Source organism: Daphnia magna, linkage group LG1 (assembly GCF_020631705.1).
Source record: "Daphnia magna isolate NIES linkage group LG1, ASM2063170v1.1, whole genome shotgun sequence".
Classification (NCBI taxonomy): Eukaryota; Metazoa; Arthropoda; class Branchiopoda; order Diplostraca; family Daphniidae; genus Daphnia; species Daphnia magna.
Window position 1 is genome coordinate 1,165,796 of NC_059182.1, and position 22,068 is coordinate 1,187,863.

The following is a 22,068-nucleotide window of genomic DNA, read 5'->3' on the forward strand; positions in this document are numbered from 1 at the left end:
AAAATTCACAGAGTGAAACAACGAAAATACCAAAGGAGAAAGTCTCTTCTCTTTATCGTCTTTCGACCTGAATTTTTCTTTTTTTTTCCAAAATTAAATATGAATAATTTCAAATTAAATAAAAAAAAAAACTTGTTTCTTGATTTTGTATAACAATTTCTGTCAGTCACCAACGCGTCTAATCTTTAAAAAAAAGAAAATGAATTATTATAAAGATGAAATGATTCTTTTCAATGTATATATTTAAAAAAAAAAATTATAATAATAATACTGTACAAAACGAGTTTTATTAGTAGTCAGTCGTCTAAATGGAGTGGTCAACTACTGCGCTCGACCTCGTCCGGACTGCAAGGATGATGAGGTAAATTGGTTGACTTTGTTGTTGTTGTTGGCGGCGGCTGCTGCTGCCACTTTGGTGGATGCGGTTCTCTTATTGCGCGGGGCGAAACTCAGCGACTCTTTGTGGAATTCTAACGGCATTACTCCCAGATCTCCGGCGTACCGATTCTTGGCTACCTGTCCGAGCAAAGGGGAATGAACAAGAGGGGCAAGTTCAGAGGATATTTTCAAATCCCAAGTCCCAAAATGAAAAAAAAAAAAAAAATGAATCCGTTACATTTCTTATTTTTTTGCCGCTCAAAAATCAAATCAAAATCAATTGAATAAATGAATAGTTTTTACCTCGAGGTATTTACGGCGACAGGTGGGATCGTTCGTTCGCTTATCCTGCAATATCAATACGTTGTCCGCCTCCTGCGAGGCTTTCGCTCCACCAAAGATGGAACTGGCCGACAGTTCGTCCATCGCTTCCTGATGTTAGGTCGACGTGGAAACCCAAAAAGAAATCAATAAAAAAGAGGGAAAACAAAATTAAAACGTTGTTATACTCATTTCAACTCACGATCCAAAACTCTTCCGTTTTTCCGTTAAAAAAACAAAAACCAAAATACAATAAAGAGATAGGAAAAAAAAAAAAAGGGGGGCGATAGGTGGCACAAGACAACAATCACGTCATCGCCACATCAGGTGAGTGATCCCAAAAAGAGAAAACTGGTCGGTTGGTCGGCAGAGCACCAAAGAGTGGTCGATGTTAATGTGGTGTCTATCTCGTCCTATTTCTTTTGTTGTAATTCTTTTTTTTCCTCCCTTCTTCTCCTTTTTATCTTATCTTTTCTTCTCTCTCTCTTCTCGAAAAGGAAGCGGTATTGTTTTCATTTTATCCACACACACACACACACACAAAAACAAAAAACAAAAAAGAAAAAGGGAGGAAACAGGCCAGTCATGCAACGGAGAAAAAAGCCAAACAAACTCGAAAATAATAAAGGAAAACCTTTCTCGGATGGATGACTAGAGTGACGTGGACGTTGTTGTCTGTGGCGAAGCGGCGAAACGAGCCGATGATTTGGTCCTGCCTGTAGTAGCGGTCCATCGACGAATGTTCGCTGGAACTTGTGCCCATCATAAACTGCAGGTTGTCGATGACGATGTGCGAAATGTCGTGCACGTACACGGCGTACGACATGGCCTGCAAAATTCAATGATCAATCAATCGTTTTCCGTTTTTTGTTGATTTGGTGCTGTTCGTTGTTTACCTCCAAGACAGACGTGACATCCTGCTGGCCGTGGAATGCCAGGAAATACATTGGCAATTTTTCAAATTCGTCGGCCACGACGTTGAACATTTCGCGAGTTTCGCTTTCCAACATCAAACCGGAAAACTGTTGCAACATCATTTTTGCCAGCCGGACGTTGCGGATTTCAAAACTGCCCCACAGGGTGCGCACGTCCTGCATGCACAAATCGAGCGAGTACTCGCTGAGGAACGTCGTTTTGCCAGCGCCCGTCGGCCCAGTGAACACCGTCAATTCGCCGCGACGGTGGCCCTTCAGCAGGTCGGAAAGAACGGGAAAACGACGCCAACGTACTCCGGCCACTGTGCTGCTCTGCGTGATCTCAGCATAGACGTCTTTCCTAAAAGGTTACAAATCAATTGGTTCACCTCTTTCTTGAAAACAAAAAAATCGAAATTTGGGCTAATTCAAGTGGGCAACCTTAAACTGGAGAAGGTCGTCACCGCTTTGTGCGTCATGGGTAAGGCTGTTTTGAGAACCTGCGCCACATTTTTCCCTTTCATCCGACATTGGAGAGCCGATGGTGTCTCTTCTGACGATCTGTATAGATGCAAATCCAGGGCATTTCCAATAAAATCTCGTTCTTTTAAATCATTCATGAAAACTGGGACCTGATCAAGCGGCAACGTTTTTCGCCGAGCTTCCTGGCAAAGGCTCGGGCACAGTCAGCCCCTTGTACCCCGTGACCTAGCCAAAGCGTAATTTTACGGAAGGATTCCAGAAAAGCCATCGTTGCTAGCGGTAAATTGGATATCCCTAATGACCCAATGAAAGAAAAGCAAAAAAATAAAATAAAATAAAAATTTAGATTGCGAATGCCATCTAGTGGCGCTATTACCAGAAGGCAGGCAAACGGCCGGGACGGCCAAACAGTCCAAAGCGGTCAGCGTATCAGCGGCCGTCGCGGTCACAATAACTTCATCTTTATTCTTAGCCAGGTGGTAACCCAGCAACCAAGGATGTTGTTTAGGGATGTTTTTCTCTTCTACCCTGTAGTATTCGTCCAACTCCGGACCGGAATCAGGTTCAATCGTATCTGATTGATCTGCAATGATCGAGGAAAACGTGCCGTGAGTGACATGCCCGATCCATTTGCGAGAAGGATAACGTACTACGATTAGGCGTGATTATCTTTATGCTATGAAATGGGGCGTCTTTGGTCGTCAGACATGGAAGAATGAGCTGTTCGAGATTAAGGTTGATTTTGGCACCCACTTTCTCCAGCGTGTCCATCGATAGGTCCTGCAAACACAACCAAAAATTTACCTAAGTTAGTAGCCAATTATTGCGTTGGTGAGTTCGTCGACCGACCCCGAGACGTAATTTGTCTAGAAATGGAACCAGGGTCTCTTCTGACAAGGAGTGGATTGGTTGTGCTGAATTCCAAAGCTGTCTCATTTCATTTGCCTCTGCCGTACTGGCTGTGGGAGTGTACTGTGACAGGTGTTGGGTGATGCCAGGTGGACCTGAAAGATAAGGAATAAGGGAGTCATACACAGTCAGCGCTATCAAATGATTTGATGTCAGTTCCTTTACATATTTTTGTCTTCTCAGATTTTAGTTTAGATGCACCTAGGGCTTTCATGTATGATGCTAAACTAGACCAAGGTCCAGACAGAAAGCAACGTGTGCAGAAAGAATAGCCTGTTCTCAAATTGATGTGCAATTTGCCAAGGTCATTGCTGGCCTCTTTGTTGGTGGATGACAGTGTGTTGCATGATGGGCAGTTGACAGTCACACAAGTGAATCCTTCTTGGTAACCACCAAAATGAGATTTAATAACTCTTCGAATTTCAGTGGATGAAATATCGTATCGATCTTCATCAGCTAATACATGAAGGCTGTGAGTGGTGGCGGAACTTGGTACAATTAATTTCGAGAATGACGTATGACTAGAAGGCAATAATAATACTTGGTTATTAAAGCTCAAGATTCTACCAAATCTGGTAGGTTCACGTTTCATCCGATTAACCACCAACTTCCGTGAATAGCTCAATGACTGAAAATGAGCTTTACACACAGCGTTCATTCTAGGACGCCGGGTTTAAGAAAATATAAACACGTTTGCGTGCATTAAGCGTCTACGTTTTGAATAACGAAAGATGAGAAAATATAGTCTGCTACCAGAGTTGCGACACTCACAAAAAGTCTGGAATTTTGATTACTTAACTTACTTCACCGTGTTTGGGAAATGAAACCAAATGAACTACCGAAAAAATACGCAATTCCGAGCAGTAACTTTTAGATAAGCAATCATAATTTTTTTATTTTGAATTCTTTTGGAGTTATTTTCAATTATTGCTTGTTGAAATGCTGGCCAAAGTGTTGCCCTATTCACCTTTGCAAAAAAAAAAGGTTATTCGGGACGTGTAAATCGATCAGCGGATGATCTTTCCCATTAGCAGATCCGTCACCCTCAGAAAGGCAACATAAAAAAAAAAATATATGTGGCAGTTCGTGGATTTCGGCGATCGGAATTAGTCATCAAAGAAAAAGGTTTCCAGAAAAAGGTAATCTTTCTTTAAAACATATTCTGGAGTCATGTGATGAATGACACGATTTACAGCTCTGTTTGATGATAATCAAATGATCAATACGAACACAAAATTGAAGTCAAACGTCCTAGTGCAATATGCCATCATGTCAAACTTAAAACCTAACCTACCGGAAAAAAAAGAACTACTGACTGCAAGTTGCAAATCGAGCTACAGTACTTTTTCTAGTAGCGTCAAAGTTCTTGTAAAAACAGTTATTTTATTCAAACGTGGACATTTCGGGATTGTTTTCTTTTTCTGTGCCCTTTCCTTTTCTGTCCAACCATCAAATGGGGATGAATTCCAAAAGATAGCTAGGTTACAAAGTTTTATAAGGTTAGTTTGGAACACGTGCCGCACGTGTCTGATTCTTTGTGCCAACACGATGCCACCTATAAAAGGTGATGAAATATTCGAAATGGCCGTCAACGTCGGCATTGATTTTCTTTTTTAGCCGATTCGGTAAACAGGACGACCCCAGCAACTGCATCTTCCCACCTATTGCAGATGAAACCTCACGTGTACGCAATTCTTTACGTTTTTCCCGGACGCGGTGGATGACACGTTGCCCTTTTTTGGTTTGGTCGGGAAAGAAGGAGGGAGATTCCAACCAGGAAAGGCTAGTCTATTCGGTAACAATCAGATTATTGTGCAATGAGAGAAAGTTTAACTTGTATGCAAACTCTGTTATAACCAACTTTCAGTAAACAGTATAATGTACCTAATAGATACAGGAGCCAATGGTATGCAGTATTGCATAATATCAGATTGGATGTCACTTCTCCGGTCGTCCGGCAGTGAGCCAAACTACGCCGTCCATTTGTGTATTACGTTACATCTAATAAGGTACGTTGGCCGGCTAAGATTTATGCTAACATGCTATTCTTTTAACTTGCACGTGATCTCGTGATCACGTTTCCTCGGCCCATCGTCACGTGATGGACGAAAATGGCATAAAAGTCTAGGCTATGACCGAAATTGCATCCTACACGGGCTCTCTACATAGAGAAGAGATATTTTGTATGCAAACGCGTACGTGACAAACCATAGAATATTTTTCGCCTTTCACTGCGGAATTACATTAGGAAAAGAAATTAAGAGAGAAAAGACTTCTGTCTACCCTTGCCACCGTACAAAATCGAACATATTTTGCAACTTAACGAAACGGAACGAAAACAATTAATTAGGAATTTTCGTTTTGAAACGTTGACGAACGAAAATGTCTGCTTCTACTGTAGAAACCAAAAGGGGAAACTATAAATTAATGTGCACCCAAAGCCCAACTGTGTAGCTCTTAGTTATCGGAGATCTTTCTTTGGTGGTTCTGTCCAAAAATCTTCTAACCATCAGACACTAAGGAATGTCCCTCGACGTAATGCCCATCAGTCGGTTACCATTAGGCTTACAGTTTAAAAAAATCGTCACATGTCAGAATCGTTCTTTTTTGGTTGGATTTAATTTAACTAATATTTAAAAAAAAAGGTTTTCCTATTTTACTGCTGTAACACTATCATGTTTGTCAGGTCAATTTCAGAAAAGGTAATGATCAGGCAATGCTAGGGTTTCCTTTGATAGAACTTAAGGTAAATACAAATGGAAATGATGATAAAAGCGACAGATAAAGATGATCATGCTTACCTAAATTTGACTTCTAGTGTTATGGTTGTCGGAAGATGTTTAGCAAGAATTACCTTCAATCTCAAATGTGTTGTTGGAATCGAATAATCAGGTGTTCATTTTTTCTAGACCGAGGAACTGAATTTGAATGTTAAAATACTTGCTCGCATGCTGGCACGCGAGCTTTCCCTTGGCAGTCGTCTGCTATTCGTCTCTGGCAGTTCAAACATGAAAATGTCTCTGCAATTGCCTGCAATAGTATAACGTTTTATAAAGATAAAATATGAGAGTAATATCTTAAACCAACAATTCTTTCTCAGGTTAGGCTAGAAAATGCAGCGAAAACAACGGTCTATCACTGGTGCGAAGAAGTAGGCAGAATTGTTGAAGAATACGGTGTCAAGGAATTGCAAAGCGTATTGCCATTGTTAACCGACACCCTCTTTGAACTACACGCTCAGGTAGACAATCGTACTTTGCAATCGTATTCTAACTGCATTTTAAATGGATGATCTTATCATTCCCCAGTCAGGATGGAGTTTGAGAACCTTGACAAAAGCCAACAACCCTCGTGATTTTGACATGGTGGCTCATTTACTTTCTCCCAGAGGACCTGTTGTACATCTTTGCTACAAGTTACTAGGAGATAGCACCATAAAATATGAGTTTCCACTGAGCTACATACCTGTACAAAATAATATAAATTTTAGATCATTTTTGTGCTCTGGTTAAACACTGTGCTTTATCTAGGCTGCAATAAGACATCTGCTTGAAGAAGGTGTGGTGCCCTCTTTCTATGTAGGAAAACTACAGTATCATCCCCACGTGAGAGTTCCATCTTCCCTGGTTCTAAGTATAAAACAAACTTGTTTCTGTCATATGTTTTTTTAAATTATTAAACCAGCCTTTCCCTTATTATAGACGCATTTGAATACTATATAATGAATTTTCTATACTACCTCGTCAATCCAAATCTTCAGAAATATGCCACAAACTCATGTGGAAGTGATTCTGTTTACTTTACAATACTTGAAGACTACTTGCAATACTTTTTACCTTGCAATGGATGTGACCCAGAAATGATTCCAGTGCCATCTCAGATGTCGTATGGATCTACGGGCTATGCTACTCCACCAAAATCCCGGTAGCCGATCATCGAGTAAAACCCGAAATATTTTGATTTATTGAAGCCTACATAGATACGAAACCTCCACGCGACAAATGACTCCTTCATTGCTCAAAAAATCCTCACTCACACCGAGCAGTAGTGGAGCAGGGACGAGTTCGCTGGCAGCCGAAAGAACGTCTCATCACGACGCATGGCGAACCATGATGATACTGCAAGCGATCAACGAATTATGGTTAAGCCACGTAACTTCAAAGGAAAATTCCAACTTGCAAGCTGGAAGCCCTCCACGAACTCAAATCAATGTCCTCCAGGTTTGAAAATCAGCTGGTTGGTTGTGTAAATCAGTTCTATTTCAGCTAAAAATCTTTTCAGGCAGTCGTCTTTCTTCCTAGCTTGGATCACTTAAGAGCCGTAAGAGTGCTGGTAAAGCATCTCCATTATTTTGCTAATAGTGTCGGGCCCAACATCATATCCGGAATGGATGAACTGAAGCGGTAAGCTTAATACTCTCATCCTTTGGTTGTCTTGGCTATTCTGAATGTTGTTTCTTTACAGTACGGTGTGGACTTATTTCCAGAAAAAGCTTTACGTTTTCTTACGCCATACGCTTGAACACTGGCCACTGGACGCGTCTTTCCGCCTCTTTCTCGAAACATGGTTGAGCTATATTCAGCCGTGGCGATATGTTTCCAGTACACAAAAAGGAAATGACGGGGATAAAGTGGTCGACTGGAAATGGCAAAATTTCGTTGCTGAAAATCTTCTCTTTTATACACTTTTCCTACAAAAAATCATACTGAGATTTCTACGGGTGGAACTTTCGTCTCCAAAGAATTCATTGATGCTTTACAGAATTTCAAAAGTAATACGCTTAAGATTGAATTCCTTACGGCCTAATTTAATGACTCTCGCTTGTGTCGAATGCAGGTTTATTCTCAGCGGAATCTTAAAGAAATGATTTCTATTGTAGAGCGGTCATTGAGCGATAGCCTTTCACCGTTTAAAAGTGGCATTAGTCCCCATATCGCTGTGAATGTCCGCCAGTATATTAATGACTTGGAGAATCCGTCTTTCAATTATGTCCCTCTCTTTGGACAAGAAACCACACTACAGATTCGTACGATATTGGCGTGCTCGGCGCGAGTGAAGTCAAATTTAAGGAAATCAATTCAACCCGAAAAGCTTGGAAAAAAACGAAGCATCCTATCTTGGTTATCTGATTGGTTCATGCTTTCTGGGTCCTCCGACTCCGATGAAAATGGAGAAGATCTAAAAAAGGCTTTGAATCACTTGGAACAGTCATCCTCACAGCTTGCCGCCTTGTTTGAAGTAAGTCGTTTAGAGATCTCTTGACCGAATCCTCCAATATACATTTCACCTTTAGGTGGAAATTCCTTCCGAACCTGAACCGGATTCTGTACTTCAAACGACATACGGAAGTCCATCCATCTTCCGGACTCCCGTTCGTGGATGGCAAAATTCGACCTCAGAGGGGTCGCTGTTAGCATCTCCACTTAGTCCGCAAAAGCGATATGATTTGACATACCGTGGTAATCCTGACACGCAACCCATACGCAGCTACGAAATAGCATTCCTAGTCCGCACGTTTCATCAAATTTGTAGCAACATCAATGACAAGGTACTATTTTCAAAGAAAAAACTAAAAGAGAGTTTGCAATTATCCCCGACTTTCTACTAGTTTGGACCAGAATTGGAACAGTCATACGAGCGACACGATTTTCTTGGGCGAGTAGTTCGGCAGCTATTGACACCTCCGGCTACGTACCAGGAAGTTATTAAGAAATACGGTACCCCAAAAGTAATCCAGAAACGGCTGGGCCCCCGTCTCTGTCTCCGTAAGTTAGCGAGCCAGCAGGTGGTTGGTTACACGCTGGGCATTTTGGTTTTGTCGTATACCTTTGGATTTGCACCAGAAATTCTATGTCTATTGGTGGTATCCTGTGCATGCGCTGTAATCTTTGTTCGGGCTTCCTATGAAACTTGGCGAGAATCCGGGGGCCGTATTTGTATCGATGTCGCGGATACTGACGCAGATCACTACTGAAAAAAATCCCATGTAACAATTTAAATCACAAATCCTTTTTCTTCCCTATATGGCAAATTACAATTAAAGGAGAGTACGTGAGTTCATGTTATAGTTGCGCTTAAAGTAGTAACAATAACGAAAACGAGGAAAAACGTCCAAAATGCATAACAATTATTGACATTTAGGTCACTGGCGATTCTGGGACGGGTTGGGTTTCAATAGATTGGTAATATTCGCTATGCAACGCACTTGCGACAAGAGTTTCTTCCACGTGTACATTTCGTCGAGGCGGTTCCCACCTAAAAAAAATTGGTTTGTCTAACCGGTTCACATTTTTAAAACCACAAATACCAGAAACGCACCTACCTTAAACACATTACTAGTCCGGACACGACGACAACAATTGACTGAATGACTGCAAGGAGGTAAAAGAAGTAATCCAAATGACCTTGATTAAAGCGAACTTCACTTTCAATCCAGCCTAGCTGCAAAGAACGAGTTATGTGAACAAGTAGAATGCCAAGAAAGGATCCCAGACCCTCTATTGCTGAATAGAGACCGAGTACGATGCCCTGGAAAGTACGTGGAGCTGTTGTATAGGCATATTCCAGTCCTATTCCAACATAGATTAGTATTCGAACATGAGAACTAACCTGACATGAGAACTAACCTGCAACTCCGGCAAAAACTTCAGCCGTTCCGATCAAACAATATTGAGGTATCTGATACAAGATGGACATGGCACTTGCGTTGTAGTTGGTATTACTTATAATTTGGTTGATAGAATTCCTATGCCAAGGGGAGTATATAAATGTTCGGTTCATAAAATATAACGTTCGCATTTTACCCTTGTCTCCAGTCTTCCAAGCGAAGATGTTCAACAAGAGCAGCCACAATGACGGCGATCAAGCTTATAATCATTCCTACAACTACTCCAGGATAAAGGAAATCAAAAACTTCAAAACACAACAAATGTGCAGCAACAGAATAATACCTATACGACATAAGGGAACCGTTGTTATATTTTTCTTGTCCAGGAACGGGTAGACGACCAGGTTTAAAATAGGAATCAGCAATATGACAAATGCATCGTCGCACAGGGTTAACCAAGCTGCAGGAATCTGCTTATCAGCAAATGCACCATATCATGATATGGTTTAAAGCATTTCAGTATTTGGTATTTATGTTTTTTTTGCATCCTGCGTTACCTGAAAGTCAGTCGCGCTACTTCTGTTAAGGTGAAGATTCATATGAAGGCCTTGGGCTTGAAAACTGGTGGACATCTGCGGTATAGAAATAAATGAGTTAATATTTCACCATTTTGTTTGTTCCAAATGCAAATTACCTGGAAATAGACTAACCAGTAAGGCAGTAGCACAAAAATGAAGACCAGAGTTTTGGAAAACGACTTCACATCTTCTACCGTGGTGTCGTGGAAAGAACCCCCATGAGAAATTTTTGCCCGATCGATCCAACACGAGCCCTTAAGCGCAACAAGGGAGACTGGCTGGTGGGATTGCCGTCGAAACATAGGAGAACCTTGAACACTGTCTTGTTTCTTGCACGTATTGTACAATCCTTCACCTAACACAAAATATAGAGTTTATCAATACATTCCAATTTCGAACGAACATGTATATGTACCAACTATTCGAAAGCAATTGATAACCACCGCGTTCCCCGGTCTATGCACAATATAGAAACCTTTCCCGGCACAGAAAATTACGAGAGATGCACACAAGGCAGTAGTTGCCACGAGATATGAGATGAAAAACCCATTTTCCACATTTTGTTCCACGTATGCCAACACACCAATTCCAATGAATCCACCAACATTAACACACCAGTAATATGCATTAAAAAATTGTCTGACAGCATGGTCACCTCCAGCTCTGACTTGTTCTGCCCCAAAAGGTGGAACATTAGCTCTTAAGAAACCTATTCCGAAACCAATCAAAACCAGGGTGACATAAACATGGGCAGAACAAGGATGGGATTCTTTGCCCAAAATTAGCCAATGAAAGTTGGTATTGCTAATAAGGCTATCATTTTCAGTCTTCCAGTCACAGCCCATTGATGTTAACCCATTAACAGAAAGGGCTGTCAAAAAAGTATAGCCTGTTATGTAAACTAAAGAACCTAAAATGACTGCCCAGTATCGCCCAATGAATGAGTCTGATAACCAGCCACCAATGGGAGAACAAATACAAGAAACACCATGAATAACATATACTGCAGTTAGAGCTTCAATAGGTTCCCATGATTGAATCTGCAAAGATAATTATTGTTTCTTAATTCATCGGATGAAACTGTGCAAATCCTAATATACATACCTCAGGTTGACCTTTGTTGAGATAAAGAAATAAATTCATAACAACTGCAAAATATGCCAACCTCTCCAATGTGACGGACACGAGAATCATAATACCACTTTTTTTTGCGCGTAAAGGATCCCATGGAAGAATGAACATTGGGCTGCATTGTGAATCCAAAAGAAGCGGTCGCACTTCGCCTTCCATAATCTTTAATTTATCACGAGAATGTGACAATCATCCATTTGGAACCCGCTCGCGAATCCTTCTCGACCGGTTGCCAATAATACAATATAAACAAACACGTAGACAGTCCTTGCAGACGACACAAACCGTGACATGACAGACCAGAAGTCCAGAATTTGAGAAGTAAATGCCTCGGCTGCTGTTTTATTTATTTAATTTGCCTAACAGGTTGGCTCAACAAAGACAATAGCAGTGTCATTAATACCTATGTCAAAGAGACCTAAAGCAATTATTATCTCTGTATGGTGTACTTTCTATTTTGTGACATTTCATATCTACGTCAGGGGTGCAATTCAGCATGTATGGCAAATATCGTTCAATAGAAGTAGTGGGAATTCATTATCAACCCATCTTTAGTTAATAGGTCAGTTTTACTGCACAGTTTAGTTCAAAGTCAAATCGTGAATCTTCCCCAAATCTCATGGTACTGTAGATCAACTTGCCGAAGATTCCCAGGCCCTAGTGGCGCAATTGGTTAGCGCACGGTACTTATATGACAGTACTCTATGCTATGCCGTGGTTGTGAGTTCGAGCCTCACCTAGGGCAAACTTTTTAAATAACATTTTCACCAACAACCACCAGCTGTGGACAGCTTCTCTAAAGTTCACATGATTCTTCCTGTTGACTGGTTATTTTTGAGCTCTAATGTCCAAATGACTACAATCTTGAACTTACTAAACGACTCGTTCACACTCGGTACAGTTAGCCAATTAGTAGCGTTACGTACGAAAAAATACAATGAGCTTGATTCACACGTAAATGTTCGTGCCCCCGCTTCGACTACTTTCAGACTATACTAATTTGGTTTGTAAGGGAAAGGGAAGGGGCAGAAATAGGTCAGGCAAAACCTGTTGTTGCTCTACAGAAGTATTCCAAAAAATTTGCAAGGAGAAGACCGATATGTTGTGGACTTTCTTGTTTCAAAATTCTCGTTTATGATAAGGCAGTATTTGTTGCAAGGGTTTATTTTAAATGTAAGAGAAAAGTCACAATTCAAAGTAAACAGATAGTTTTTCATGCTTTACACAAGCAAATTTGGTTGGCTTTTCGAAGTTGATCGGTATATCGTCAGTCGGGATTTTACGTTTCAACTCTTTCTCGAGTAACTGTAACCAAAGAGAAATTATATAAAACACCGAGAAAAAAAACAAGAATTGTTAAAAAGACTCACATCTTCCAAAGTGGTTTCTAGATCTTGCTTTACATCCCATTCAAGCTTTGGCAAATCTCTTTCAATAAATTTGGCCGTATTGGCTATCTCCGGTAAAACATGTGACTGCAACGTTTTGATTTCCCACAGAGAACTATCCGTTGCTTTGCAAGCAGTTAGATCATTCTCGTTCATCACGTACGGGTCATCAGTAACATCTAAAATTATCCAGAAATGTCAGTGACATTTACATTGTTGGTACACACTGCAGCGGAAAAAGAAAAGATACCATTTTGATCCTCCGGATGATGCATCAACCGTGACAGTCCACGATGTCTAATCATCAAGTTGCCTACGAAATGCAGAAGCAAGATTACGACGTTCGCCGGAGCAATGAGAGCCAACCGAGAGAGGCGCTTTGCAAAGGCGGCGGCAATATATTCTGGAATATGTCTGATCAAACGAATTAAAATTAGTGAAATGAAAAGGATCCCTGAAAAAAAGAAAAGCATACGTTGAGGTCATAAACAGATCCAAAAGATAAAAAAAGCGGGCGCGGTATTTAACGAAAAGTACGCCAGGTTCTAACAAGGCATACAATTTTGTGTAGAAGTCAGGGTATTCCAAATTGTAGTTTTGCATTAGCAGGAAAACTCCATGAAGAGCAAGGATGCTTACAGCTCCGCCTATTAATCGATAAAAATATTATTCTAAAACTTGACGTTGAAATGCTGAGGTCTTTCTTTACCAATTCGATAGGATTCCATAAGGAAGTCTGTGAGTAACAAGGGCTTCTCTAAATGAGGAAGAACCTTATCAGGCAGAATAACAAGTACTCTTTTGTAGAGACTGGGAGTCAGAGGATGCCTTAGTAATTGTTGCCAAATGGTACTGAAGTATTTTTTAGCTTGTCCATAATTCCACTTGAAGTGTTTTTTATCTATAAACAAGAAAGTTTGGTTGCAATACAATAGAAGCAATTGGTATATAGTCTTACTAGAACAAAAAAGTTTAGTTTTCTCTTCTTCCTTTAGGGGTGAATTATGCAATGTGATATGTTCAAGGATATGAATAAGATTTTTGAGAAATTTTTCATCAACATTGTTTTGTGCTTTTAGAATTTTTCCTAGCACACGAAGAAGATGGAACAAAACATCCTCATATTCCATGAATTCTTGGAAACGTGTAATCACTGGGGCAGCTTCTCTTTCAAGGCTCAGCATGTGAACCATTAGTTTCTGCATTTTTACAATAGGATTTGGTGATTTGGTCAGCAAAAATGAATTATATTTCAATAAACAAACCTCTAATAAGTCAAGTGGAAACATATGTTCCTTCCCTTCAGGTAGCTTTTGAAGAGGATGCTGACCTTCAGCTTGCAGAAGGTGCATGAGAGTAAGAAGTGCTTGTTCTTGAAGACTTATTTGCTCTGCTGCAATAAGTTTCAAAGCATGATCTTGGAATTCTTGATACCGCTCTCTGCTCCATTCTCGGACTGTCTTGTCTGCCTCTGTTTCCAATGGGGGCCCTTGCTCAGACAGCGAGCCATTTGAAGTCAAATGACAAAATATTTTATCAAGAGCTTTAACACTGGCTTTGACGACAGCACTCTCTTCACTCTAAACAAACAAAACGTGGAATGCTATGGATGAGGCGCATTTTGATCACGTGGTACTAAATTCGTCTTAGCTAAATACCTCTAGATTTGATTGAATGTCAATGATGTAGTTGATGTTTTTTCGACTTTGAATAATTTCTTTAGTTTGGAATTTGATGGTTTCAAATATTTCACGTTGATTTTGTTTGGATTTTTCACGTTTTGTTGACGAGGCCGCCATTTTTTTAGATGTGCCGTTGCCAACTGTTTTGAAATTCTGGCACTTACGCACGACACTTGAAAAGTTGGCAAGATGGCAACCGGCAGGCGGCAGTCCGGCAAGGCGGCAACGCACGCATATCCGGCAAAGCGGCAAGCCGAGTCCAGTCCAGACTCGGAGAGAAGGCACAAAGCCACAGGCTAACAATGTGCAAATTTGCGCTTAAAACTAAGTAAAATAAAACAATGCCCTGCTGAAAACAAATGCGAAATCCTGTTAGCGTTAGCTAGAGCTGCGTTTGGTATGGTAATTGGCGAAATTTAGTTCAGCCAGTGGATTGTAACCAAGCATCGGTGGGACGCCAGCAAGTAGCTACACTGCTACATTATTTGAAAGCAAAAGGCACCCATAAAACATTTTTTGCTGGTGTCTGATCTCTCATTTTAGCATGGTTTTGAGACTTTTACGAGCTTGACTGTTACCTGGCCACAGATTCCTATGATCTGCAAAAATTACCACAGGGAACACAATTGGTTCCTCCAAACCACAAGAGACTTGATTTCCATTCTCTATGATTTGGGAGAGGTGGCATGACACAGACAGTTGATGTTGGGGATATTTTGTTATTGACCAGCAAAAACATGGCTAGTCAACATATTAAATCTTGTACGAAAAGTTTAACCAATGTTTTGATTTGGTCTATTCGTGGCAAAACGGTAGTTGCATGATGAAGGATGAAAAAGGAGCAAGATGTTGGTCGCTTATTGGACGGTAGTCATCATACAATTTGAGGTCGAAGTTTTGCCTAAACACAACGGGGGAAATTCTTTAGAAACAAAGAGTTCTATTATCGGCTAATTCTAAACGTGTTAAAAACCTTGTGACTTCCGTTTATTAGGTTGAAAGATTTGAAAGAAATGCAGAGTTCTTCGGTCGGAAATGGAACTTCTGATGGCCACTCCCTCGGAATCCTTCTCTGCATGCTGTCCAAGGGTCTTCGAGATTTCGATGCTGGTACTGGTAATATTTTCCACAACTACTTGCCCATTACAATTTCTGTTATGTTTCTTTAGCTTTAAATCTGTCACAGGCAACGTAACTTAATATTTATCATTTTCAATTATTCGCGTGTTGTTTTCTGGCAACGTTTCTTTTTGCTCATTGTTAGCAGGATTGGTCTAGTGATCTACTCTACATCATACAGCTTTCGCTCAAAGAAAAAATATAAGAAGAAAAACGAGTTGGATATGGCCCCAATGCGTTTGTCGTTCGACTTTTTGTGTTGCATTAAATTGTTTAACGATCATCTAACATTTTAAAACTTAGTCAATTGAGAAGTAATAGAACTTGTTGAAATCACCATTTTCAGCAGCATATGCGTCTATGCTCACCCTATAGTTTTGTCTTTGAGATATAAAACACGGGTTCCTTTAAGGATTATCCAAGAATTTCGTCACACCCTCCGGCAAATGTAAGTTGCATGCGTGCCCGGTGCAGGTGTACCTGTTGCTGGTCAGGCTACAAGTGTGTTACTTTTCCTCCAGACTCCTCAGTAGGATACAAACAGCCGTCCCAGTGTGTTGCCTCTTTGGCTCTTTCTCGACGTCTACGATTCTAGTGCTTGTTTTTAGTCCATCATTTTACGTGTGTGTTACCTCGTGCTCTCCCTGATCGATTTTTTAAAACTGTGGTCGTGTTCAAAGATTTATTTTCGATCTGATTGCTTAGATTTCAAGTATTTGATTGCATCGAAGTTGCGAGTGCAGTTGTATTGCATTCTCTGAGTAAAAAAGTTTTGAGAAAAGGAAATTAGTTGCAAACGAGAAGAATAAAATTGTTGTTTTAAGATTGAAAATCGCACAGAAAGCGCCGGAGGAAAACACCGTTATCAAGCATATTAGATACGATTTCCGTCATAGTGGTTCTACTTTCACGAGATGAATCTCGGCCAGCTCAACAATGATCAGAAAACTGTCTTAAAACAGGTATGCTGGCCTTATTTTCTCATTCTTTTCTCGTGATATCTGGGACATTTTGCCTGTGGCACATCAAAAGATGATCAAATGAAACCGACAGACTTTATTAATTAAATAACTTATCGAAGAAATGTGGTCAAAGCATTTTAAAGGCTGAAGGCGGTTACCCGCATTCCGTTTCCTGAAAGTTCTCATCCCCAATCTCGAGGCTTACATTATTACGGCGTGACCTCGTATCCGAAACTAACACCTGCTACCCGCTTTGTTTTTGGATGATAAAATTTGCAGAAAATTTAAGCGTATGCCTATTTTCTTACCCACATGTAGACTTTCACTTGTTCGTCTGATTGCTTTATTACCTCAATCGATTTTACAGTGTCCTATAAAACCATAAATCGTTACCTTGCTTTTCTCTTTCTTTCTGAATCAAGTTTTACAATCACAATCATGACGCTCTAGCCTAAATAAAAATCCAGTTGCCCAGGTTATTGCATAATATTCCTGTTGTTGAGTTAAATCAGGTTAAGAGCAGCCCTTGTTGATTTTTGTTTTGAAATCTGTTTCGAGTGTATGCTGACTTTTCTTGTCATTCTATGCAGTTTCGCGAGGCGGTTCAAGATTGCAAACTACCAGAATCTGATGATGTCTATCTACTGCGATGGCTTGTCGGTAATAACACCTTGTTTTTATTTTCACTTGTTCAAGTTATTTCCACTTTTCTGTTTTATTTTTTCTCCAAAAAGCTCGCGATTTCGATTTGGTCAAGGCTGAAAAGATGCTCCGGAATGTAAGTCGAATTATATTTTTAAAAATCTGATAGATTTTTAATTTTGACATTTGTTGTTGTTTAAAATAAAGTCGATGGAATGGCGCCGCAAATACAAAGTCGACGCCGTTCTACAGGACTACGAAATGCCGGAAGTGTTGACCAAGTACTTTGCTGCCGGCTACATTGGTGTGGATAAATTGAATAGCTACACGGTGGTCGTTCGATACGGATTGATGGATTTGAAGGGCATCCTACTTTCAGCCAAGAAGAGAGACTACCTTACGTACGTGATTGAAATAGTTGAGAGGAGCTTCCAAAGAGTTCGGAATGATCCAAAAAAATTCAAGCGTTCTCCCGATGCCATTGCCCAGTCAACGGTTATCTTTGACATGGCCGGTTTTTCAATGCGCCACATCACGTACAAACCAGGTATCTCTTCTTGTTCTAGTAGCTTAGAATTTCGGCCAACTATAATTACACGTTACGAACCGTTAGCGGTGAAACGGAATCCAGTATTGCTGCTGATTCCGGTAGAAAGTCTCCGTAAGATGACTTGCCTGCTGGACACGTCCAGCGTGTTCCAGATGTGTGAGAATGCAACAGTACAACTGTCTGTTTTTTTTTTTTCAAGCAAAAAATAAACAATTGTTGAATTGTCCACTAAAAAAACCACAAACTGGGCCAATGCCTCTAACTTTAGACTATTAGCTCACCTTTGTGGGTATGTAGGTCAATCGGTACAAACTAATTTTTATTTATTTTTTTAATCAATTTTTGCGTAGCCTTAGACACGGCCATTCAACTGGTTCAGCTGTACGAGGGAAACTACCCGGAACTGCTACGACGTGTCTTCATTATCAATGCCCCCAAGATTTTCTCTGTCCTTTTCTCTATGCTGAAACCTTTTATGCACGAGAAAACCAGACACAAAATTCAAATTTTTAGCCATGATGCCAAACAATGGAAGGCAGCCCTCCTGGAAGATATCGCCGCGGACCAATTGCCTGTTTGCTACGGAGGAACAATGACTGATCCCGATGGCAATCCCAACTGCATCACAAAGGCAACTAACCTTTCAAAAACGTGCTGTCTATTTAATCTTAACGCCCTTAAAATAAATTACAGGTCAGTATGGGAGGTGAAGTACCCAAGTCTTACTATCTAAATGGAAAATCTAGCACCAACGACAAGAAGTGCTTATTTATCCCAAGCGGTTCCAAAGAACATTTGGAATTTCAAGTTAAAAACGCTGGAACTGTATTAAAGTAACTTTCAAAAGATGTCAACCTTTGAAATGAGATCATTTACGTTATCTTGTTCACTTTTCGTAGATGGGATTTCCATTCGGAAGAGAGTGACATCGCTTTTGCCGTGTACAGGAAGCAAGGCAATGAAATGATTCCCGTCGTTCCTCACGATCGCGTCGATTGTCACATGTCTCCCGAAGAAGGCGAAATCTATTGCGACTACGCTGGTGTTTGTAAGTTGTTTATTCATCATCTCCTTTGATTATCATGCAATTATGTTTTTATTATTGTTTAGATGTCGTGGAATTCGACAATAGCTTCAGCTACCTTCGTTCGAAGAAGATTTGGTATTCGATCACCGTTGATCACTCGTCCAAACCGGTCTGCTTAAACGGTAACAATTTGGATTACTTGGATGCGGAAATTCAAGCGAATCAATAATCTCCATAATAAAATAATTGGGTATAATGGACTACATAATAAAAATTGGAAAAAAGAAATGAATGAAATAGATATTATATTTTTTTTTCCCTTGTATAACGTTGGACAAATACATCATCGTTTGTTATTTGCCAAAATTATAGTTAAGTTTTCTCGTGTTACTCTTTTCGTTTAATTTTGTGTGAAAATCAACTAGTCGGATATGGAAATTGAAACTGTAGTTGTCACCACTTTCATGGATCCGATTGCAACAATCAGAGAAGTTTTGTTTTTAAACGGACGATTTCCTTTGGACTTTGTTTTCTTAAAAAAAAAAAAAAACATCTTGCATGCATTTGACCGTGAAAATATCGAATATCCGATTTGGCTCCATCTGGAAAATCGACATGATTGTGACAAGCGCATAATTTTGTTTTCTTTTTCAATTAACAAGTTTATGCAATTTTACTCCGCATTCAGACTCTTCAGTATGAAAGAAACTGCCGTCAAAGTCTGTTGTGCTGCGCCACGTCTGTTTGGCTTTGACTGGCTCGCTAGCTATCGTCTATTTTGTTTTATCCAAATCTAATGTGCGTGTCTTCCGTCATTATCAGACGATACTACGTATCTTGCTCGACCTTCAAAAATTTCTGGGAAGGCGCGTTGTTTAGTGTTATTGTCGTTGGCTCTGTGGCATGGGTCGTGAAGTGCGGCTGAAGAAACTCGTTGCAGTTTGCAGAAACCCAACAGCTTAACGACATTTGCGAGAACAACAATCCATTTGTTGACTTTAAACTGCGAAAAAATTCAGTAAAGAACGAACTCTACAAGGTCAAATTCGCGCACAACATCTATCGCATCTCAGTAACCTCTTCATCATGGATCTACGGCAGCTTAGCGTTGACCAGAAAAACATTTTAAAACAGGTACTGACCTTTGGACAGGTATTACTGGGGTATTACCATTCAACTGTGTTTTCGTTGATGAAAAATTTTGTTTCATACGCTACCGTGTTGTCGTTTTGTTCAGCGTAATCCAAAGCGATTTGACTGCGGTTGACCTTTTCTTTCTAAGTAATAATTGGTCCGATCCCAGGTGCTGTGATTAATTCGATCTTCTGCACGAGGAAAGAAGTTAATTGCCAAGGCAATTGCAGCCGTTGAGTCTATAGAGATTTTGACCAATCAATTTTTGTTTTTATCGCATTATCCTTTAATTGGAGTACGCGGTACATTGACTCTTCGTTGTATTCCTATAGTTTCGCGAAGCGGTCAGGGATTGCAATTTACCCGAATCGGACGATGTGTACCTTCTACGATGGCTCGTCGGTAACGTATACACGACGTTTGTAAGCAATTCGATTGCAGTTAACGTTTCATTTTGTTCTTACAGCTCGTGACTTTGATTTGGCAAAATCTGAAAAAATGCTACGTAACGTAAGTGATACATTGATGAAGACATTTAATTTTCCCGTTTCAAAAACAATCAATTTGTTTTTTTCACGAAAAGTCGATGAATTGGCGACGCAAGTATAAAATCGACTCTTTGCGAGAGTGTTACCAGTCTCCGGAAGTGTTGACCAAATACTTTGCTGCTGGCCACATTGGCGTCGATAAGTTTCACAGCTATCTGATGGTCATGCGATACGGATTGACGGATGTCAAGGGCATCCTCCTTTCAGCCAAAAAAAAAGATTGTGTTATGCATGTGCTTACTTTAGTGGAGAACTACTTCTCAGTCGTGAAAAATGATCCAGTTAAATTCAAGCGATCGGCAGATGCCATCTCCCAAACAACTGTCATCCTAGACTTGGAAGGATTCTCCATGAATCACATCACCTACAAGCCAGGTATAATATATATACATATTTTTAATATGTAAAAACATTACATTAATTTGACATTCTCGATTTGCGTAAAGTCATCGATACGGTTATTCAATTGATCCAATTGTATGAGGCAAACTATCCGGAATTTCTCCGGCGTGTATTCATTATCAACGCACCCAAGATTTTTTCCATACTGTTCTCCATGTTGGTACCTTTTATGCACGAGCAGACTAGGAATAAGATACTCATCTTCAATCAAGATTCCACCCAATGGAAAGCAGCTCTTTTGGCAGACATTGATCCGCAAGAGTTGCCCGTTTGCTACGGAGGAACAATGACCGATCCCAACGGAAATCCTTACTGCACTACAAAAGTTGATTTGACTTTAAGACTCTTTATCTTTAATCTTCTGACTAAATTCCCCCCTTTTTTTTCGGGCAGGTTAACATGGGTGGAGTCATTCCAAAGTCGTACTACTTTAGCTGCAAACCTGACACTAGGAACAAGCAGCCATTGTCAATCTCCAGGGGAGCCAAAGAATTATTGGAATTCCAAGTCAATCAAGCTGACACTGTTCTAAGGTACACACACTTTTATTCGTTTCGGGTAGAACTTGAGAGTTTCGGTTCTTTTTAAAAAAATTTAATTTTTTTCCAGATGGGATTTCCATTCTGAAGATAGTGACATCGCATTCGCCGTGTATAGGAAGCAGGGCAGTGAATTGATCCCGATCGTTCCTCACGATCGAGTCGATTGTGACGTAGCTTCCGAGGAGGGAGAAATCGATTGTGATATTAGCGGTGTCTGTAAGTGATCTAGGTCAGTTATTCTCTTTTATTTTCATTGATTTTGTTTTGATTTGCGTAGATGTGGTAGAGTTTGACAATAGCTTCAGTTACCTTCGCTCAAAGAAGATTTGGTATTCGATTACGATCGAATAACAAGAAGGAAATTAACGTGAACGGTATGTTTAAACTACGAAAAGCGATTGAATTTTTGGAGGTTACGTAGTAAAACTGTAGATGATGGGTGCCACATAACCATAAGATGATACAATTAATGCAATAAAGTACAATAAACGAAATTCTTTTTTGTTTTCGATTGTGCCCAAGTTTTTATGAATTATATTACTTTGGCATCGAACATATAACGTAACCGTTGTATTGTATTGAGCTGTTTTACAACCGAATCACAAGAACAAAAAGTTTATTGCGCAGCGGGCAGACGTATACATTCCCATTGTATCAAACGTGTCCCACGGCTAACATGAATTCCAATTGCGTCCAAGCTTATAGCTAAACGAAACGCTAAAGGGTGAGTGGTAAAACACAACAATCACAT

At 40.1% G+C, this 22,068-nt stretch overlaps 6 protein-coding genes and 1 non-coding gene across 11 annotated transcripts; 4 read left to right on the plus strand and 3 right to left on the minus strand.

Annotated features, from left to right (window-relative positions):
• Window positions 1-224: 224 nt before the first annotated feature.
• LOC116918756 (twinkle protein, mitochondrial) lies at window positions 225-5,971 on the minus strand. Of its 4 annotated transcripts, XM_032924532.2 has the most exons (11): window positions 3,547-3,693; window positions 3,171-3,475; window positions 2,946-3,100; window positions 2,747-2,876; window positions 2,473-2,679; window positions 2,246-2,390; window positions 2,055-2,174; window positions 1,596-1,974; window positions 1,334-1,528; window positions 682-810; window positions 225-516 (listed from the first exon to the last, which is right to left on the minus strand). In XM_032924532.2, exons 2-11 carry the CDS (start codon window positions 3,217-3,219, stop codon window positions 322-324), a joined length of 1,704 nt encoding a protein of 567 aa, XP_032780423.2. In that variant the 5' UTR covers window positions 3,220-3,475; window positions 3,547-3,693; the 3' UTR covers window positions 225-321. The 4 variants fall into 4 exon arrangements, with proteins under 4 accessions (XP_032780423.2, XP_045023295.1, XP_032780406.2 ...); XM_045167360.1 differs by lacking the exons at window positions 3,171-3,475; window positions 3,547-3,693 and adding an exon at window positions 5,860-5,971; XM_032924515.2 differs by having other exon boundaries at window positions 2,750-2,876; window positions 3,171-3,740.
• Window positions 5,899-9,055, plus strand: LOC116918692 (sphingomyelin phosphodiesterase 4). The gene is made up of 11 exons (XM_032924431.2): window positions 5,899-6,043; window positions 6,106-6,246; window positions 6,314-6,472; window positions 6,536-6,638; window positions 6,707-6,929; window positions 6,985-7,225; window positions 7,287-7,408; window positions 7,470-7,776; window positions 7,842-8,243; window positions 8,299-8,553; window positions 8,614-9,055. Exons 1-11 carry the CDS (start codon window positions 5,954-5,956, stop codon window positions 8,977-8,979), a joined length of 2,409 nt encoding a protein of 802 aa, XP_032780322.1. The 5' UTR covers window positions 5,899-5,953; the 3' UTR covers window positions 8,980-9,055.
• Window positions 8,999-12,289, minus strand: LOC116918955 (solute carrier family 15 member 4). 2 transcript variants are annotated; one of them, XM_032924779.2, is made up of 9 exons: window positions 11,295-12,289; window positions 10,606-11,230; window positions 10,307-10,545; window positions 10,170-10,244; window positions 9,956-10,082; window positions 9,809-9,890; window positions 9,632-9,750; window positions 9,324-9,574; window positions 8,999-9,260 (listed from the first exon to the last, which is right to left on the minus strand). In XM_032924779.2, exons 1-8 carry the CDS (start codon window positions 11,478-11,480, stop codon window positions 9,324-9,326), a joined length of 1,704 nt encoding a protein of 567 aa, XP_032780670.2. In that variant the 5' UTR covers window positions 11,481-12,289; the 3' UTR covers window positions 8,999-9,260. The 2 variants fall into 2 exon arrangements, with proteins under 2 accessions (XP_032780670.2, XP_032780660.2); XM_032924769.2 differs by having other exon boundaries at window positions 9,328-9,574; window positions 11,295-12,288.
• Trnai-uau lies at window positions 11,976-12,066 on the plus strand. Its single transcript is given in 2 exon segments — window positions 11,976-12,013; window positions 12,031-12,066. It is a non-coding gene; the product is annotated as a tRNA-Ile (tRNA).
• A 202-nt stretch (window positions 12,290-12,491) lies between the features above and the next one.
• Window positions 12,492-14,563, minus strand: LOC116919113 (nucleolar complex protein 4 homolog). The gene is made up of 8 exons (XM_032924995.2): window positions 14,368-14,563; window positions 13,975-14,289; window positions 13,668-13,908; window positions 13,419-13,610; window positions 13,185-13,356; window positions 12,960-13,123; window positions 12,692-12,888; window positions 12,492-12,626 (listed from the first exon to the last, which is right to left on the minus strand). The coding sequence occupies exons 1-8, from the start codon at window positions 14,506-14,508 to the stop codon at window positions 12,507-12,509; spliced, it is 1,542 nt and encodes a 513-aa protein (XP_032780886.1). The 5' UTR covers window positions 14,509-14,563; the 3' UTR covers window positions 12,492-12,506.
• A 1,456-nt stretch (window positions 14,564-16,019) lies between these two features.
• LOC116919495 (SEC14-like protein 2) lies at window positions 16,020-19,057 on the plus strand. The gene is made up of 8 exons (XM_045167385.1): window positions 16,020-16,472; window positions 17,063-17,132; window positions 17,207-17,250; window positions 17,322-17,661; window positions 18,015-18,295; window positions 18,358-18,497; window positions 18,564-18,712; window positions 18,775-19,057. The coding sequence occupies exons 1-8, from the start codon at window positions 16,425-16,427 to the stop codon at window positions 18,918-18,920; spliced, it is 1,218 nt and encodes a 405-aa protein (XP_045023320.1). The 5' UTR covers window positions 16,020-16,424; the 3' UTR covers window positions 18,921-19,057.
• A 324-nt stretch (window positions 19,058-19,381) lies between these two features.
• Window positions 19,382-21,823, plus strand: LOC116919772 (SEC14-like protein 2). Its single transcript, XM_032925802.2, has 8 exons — window positions 19,382-19,825; window positions 20,158-20,227; window positions 20,292-20,335; window positions 20,409-20,748; window positions 20,820-21,100; window positions 21,169-21,308; window positions 21,385-21,533; window positions 21,595-21,823. The coding sequence occupies exons 1-8, from the start codon at window positions 19,778-19,780 to the stop codon at window positions 21,666-21,668; spliced, it is 1,146 nt and encodes a 381-aa protein (XP_032781693.2). The 5' UTR covers window positions 19,382-19,777; the 3' UTR covers window positions 21,669-21,823.
• Window positions 21,824-22,068: the final 245 nt, after the last annotated feature.

Bases quoted from the DNA above. Each gene is read 5' to 3' on its own strand.
- LOC116918756 (XM_032924506.2), bottom strand. From the start codon at position 3,663: ATGAACGCTGTGTGTAAAGCTCATTTTCAGTCATTGAGCTATTCACGG. The intron at 2,175-2,245 runs GTCCCAGTTTTC...GCATCTATACAG, and splicing joins AAACGTTGCCGCTTGATCAG to ATCGTCAGAAGAGACACCAT. The intron at 517-681 runs GTAAAAACTATT...TTGCTCGGACAG, and splicing joins GTCGCCGTAAATACCTCGAG to GTAGCCAAGAATCGGTACGC.
- LOC116918692 (XM_032924431.2), top strand. From the start codon at position 5,954: ATGCTGGCACGCGAGCTTTCCCTTGGCAGTCGTCTGCTATTCGTCTCT. The intron at 6,473-6,535 runs GTACAAAATAAT...TGCTTTATCTAG, and splicing joins TTCCACTGAGCTACATACCT to GCTGCAATAAGACATCTGCT. The intron at 6,930-6,984 runs GTAGCCGATCAT...AAGCCTACATAG, and splicing joins GCTACTCCACCAAAATCCCG to ATACGAAACCTCCACGCGAC.
- LOC116918955 (XM_032924769.2), bottom strand. From the start codon at position 11,480: ATGGAAGGCGAAGTGCGACCGCTTCTTTTGGATTCACAATGCAGCCCA. The intron at 9,891-9,955 runs GTATTATTCTGT...ATCCTGGAGTAG, and splicing joins GGTTCCCTTATGTCGTATAG to TTGTAGGAATGATTATAAGC. The intron at 9,575-9,631 runs GTTAGTTCTCAT...ATGTTGGAATAG, and splicing joins AGTTTTTGCCGGAGTTGCAG to GACTGGAATATGCCTATACA.
- LOC116919113 (XM_032924995.2), bottom strand. From the start codon at position 14,508: ATGGCGGCCTCGTCAACAAAACGTGAAAAATCCAAACAAAATCAACGT. The intron at 14,290-14,367 runs GTATTTAGCTAA...TTGTTTGTTTAG, and splicing joins ACATTCAATCAAATCTAGAG to AGTGAAGAGAGTGCTGTCGT. The intron at 13,357-13,418 runs GTAAAGAAAGAC...ATCGATTAATAG, and splicing joins TATGGAATCCTATCGAATTG to GCGGAGCTGTAAGCATCCTT.
- LOC116919495 (XM_045167385.1), top strand. From the start codon at position 16,425: ATGAATCTCGGCCAGCTCAACAATGATCAGAAAACTGTCTTAAAACAG. The intron at 17,662-18,014 runs GTATCTCTTCTT...ATTTTTGCGTAG, and splicing joins CCACATCACGTACAAACCAG to CCTTAGACACGGCCATTCAA. The intron at 18,498-18,563 runs GTAACTTTCAAA...CACTTTTCGTAG, and splicing joins AACGCTGGAACTGTATTAAA to ATGGGATTTCCATTCGGAAG.
- LOC116919772 (XM_032925802.2), top strand. From the start codon at position 19,778: ATGGATCTACGGCAGCTTAGCGTTGACCAGAAAAACATTTTAAAACAG. The intron at 20,228-20,291 runs GTAACGTATACA...TTGTTCTTACAG, and splicing joins CCTTCTACGATGGCTCGTCG to CTCGTGACTTTGATTTGGCA. The intron at 21,309-21,384 runs GTACACACACTT...ATTTTTTTCCAG, and splicing joins CAAGCTGACACTGTTCTAAG to ATGGGATTTCCATTCTGAAG.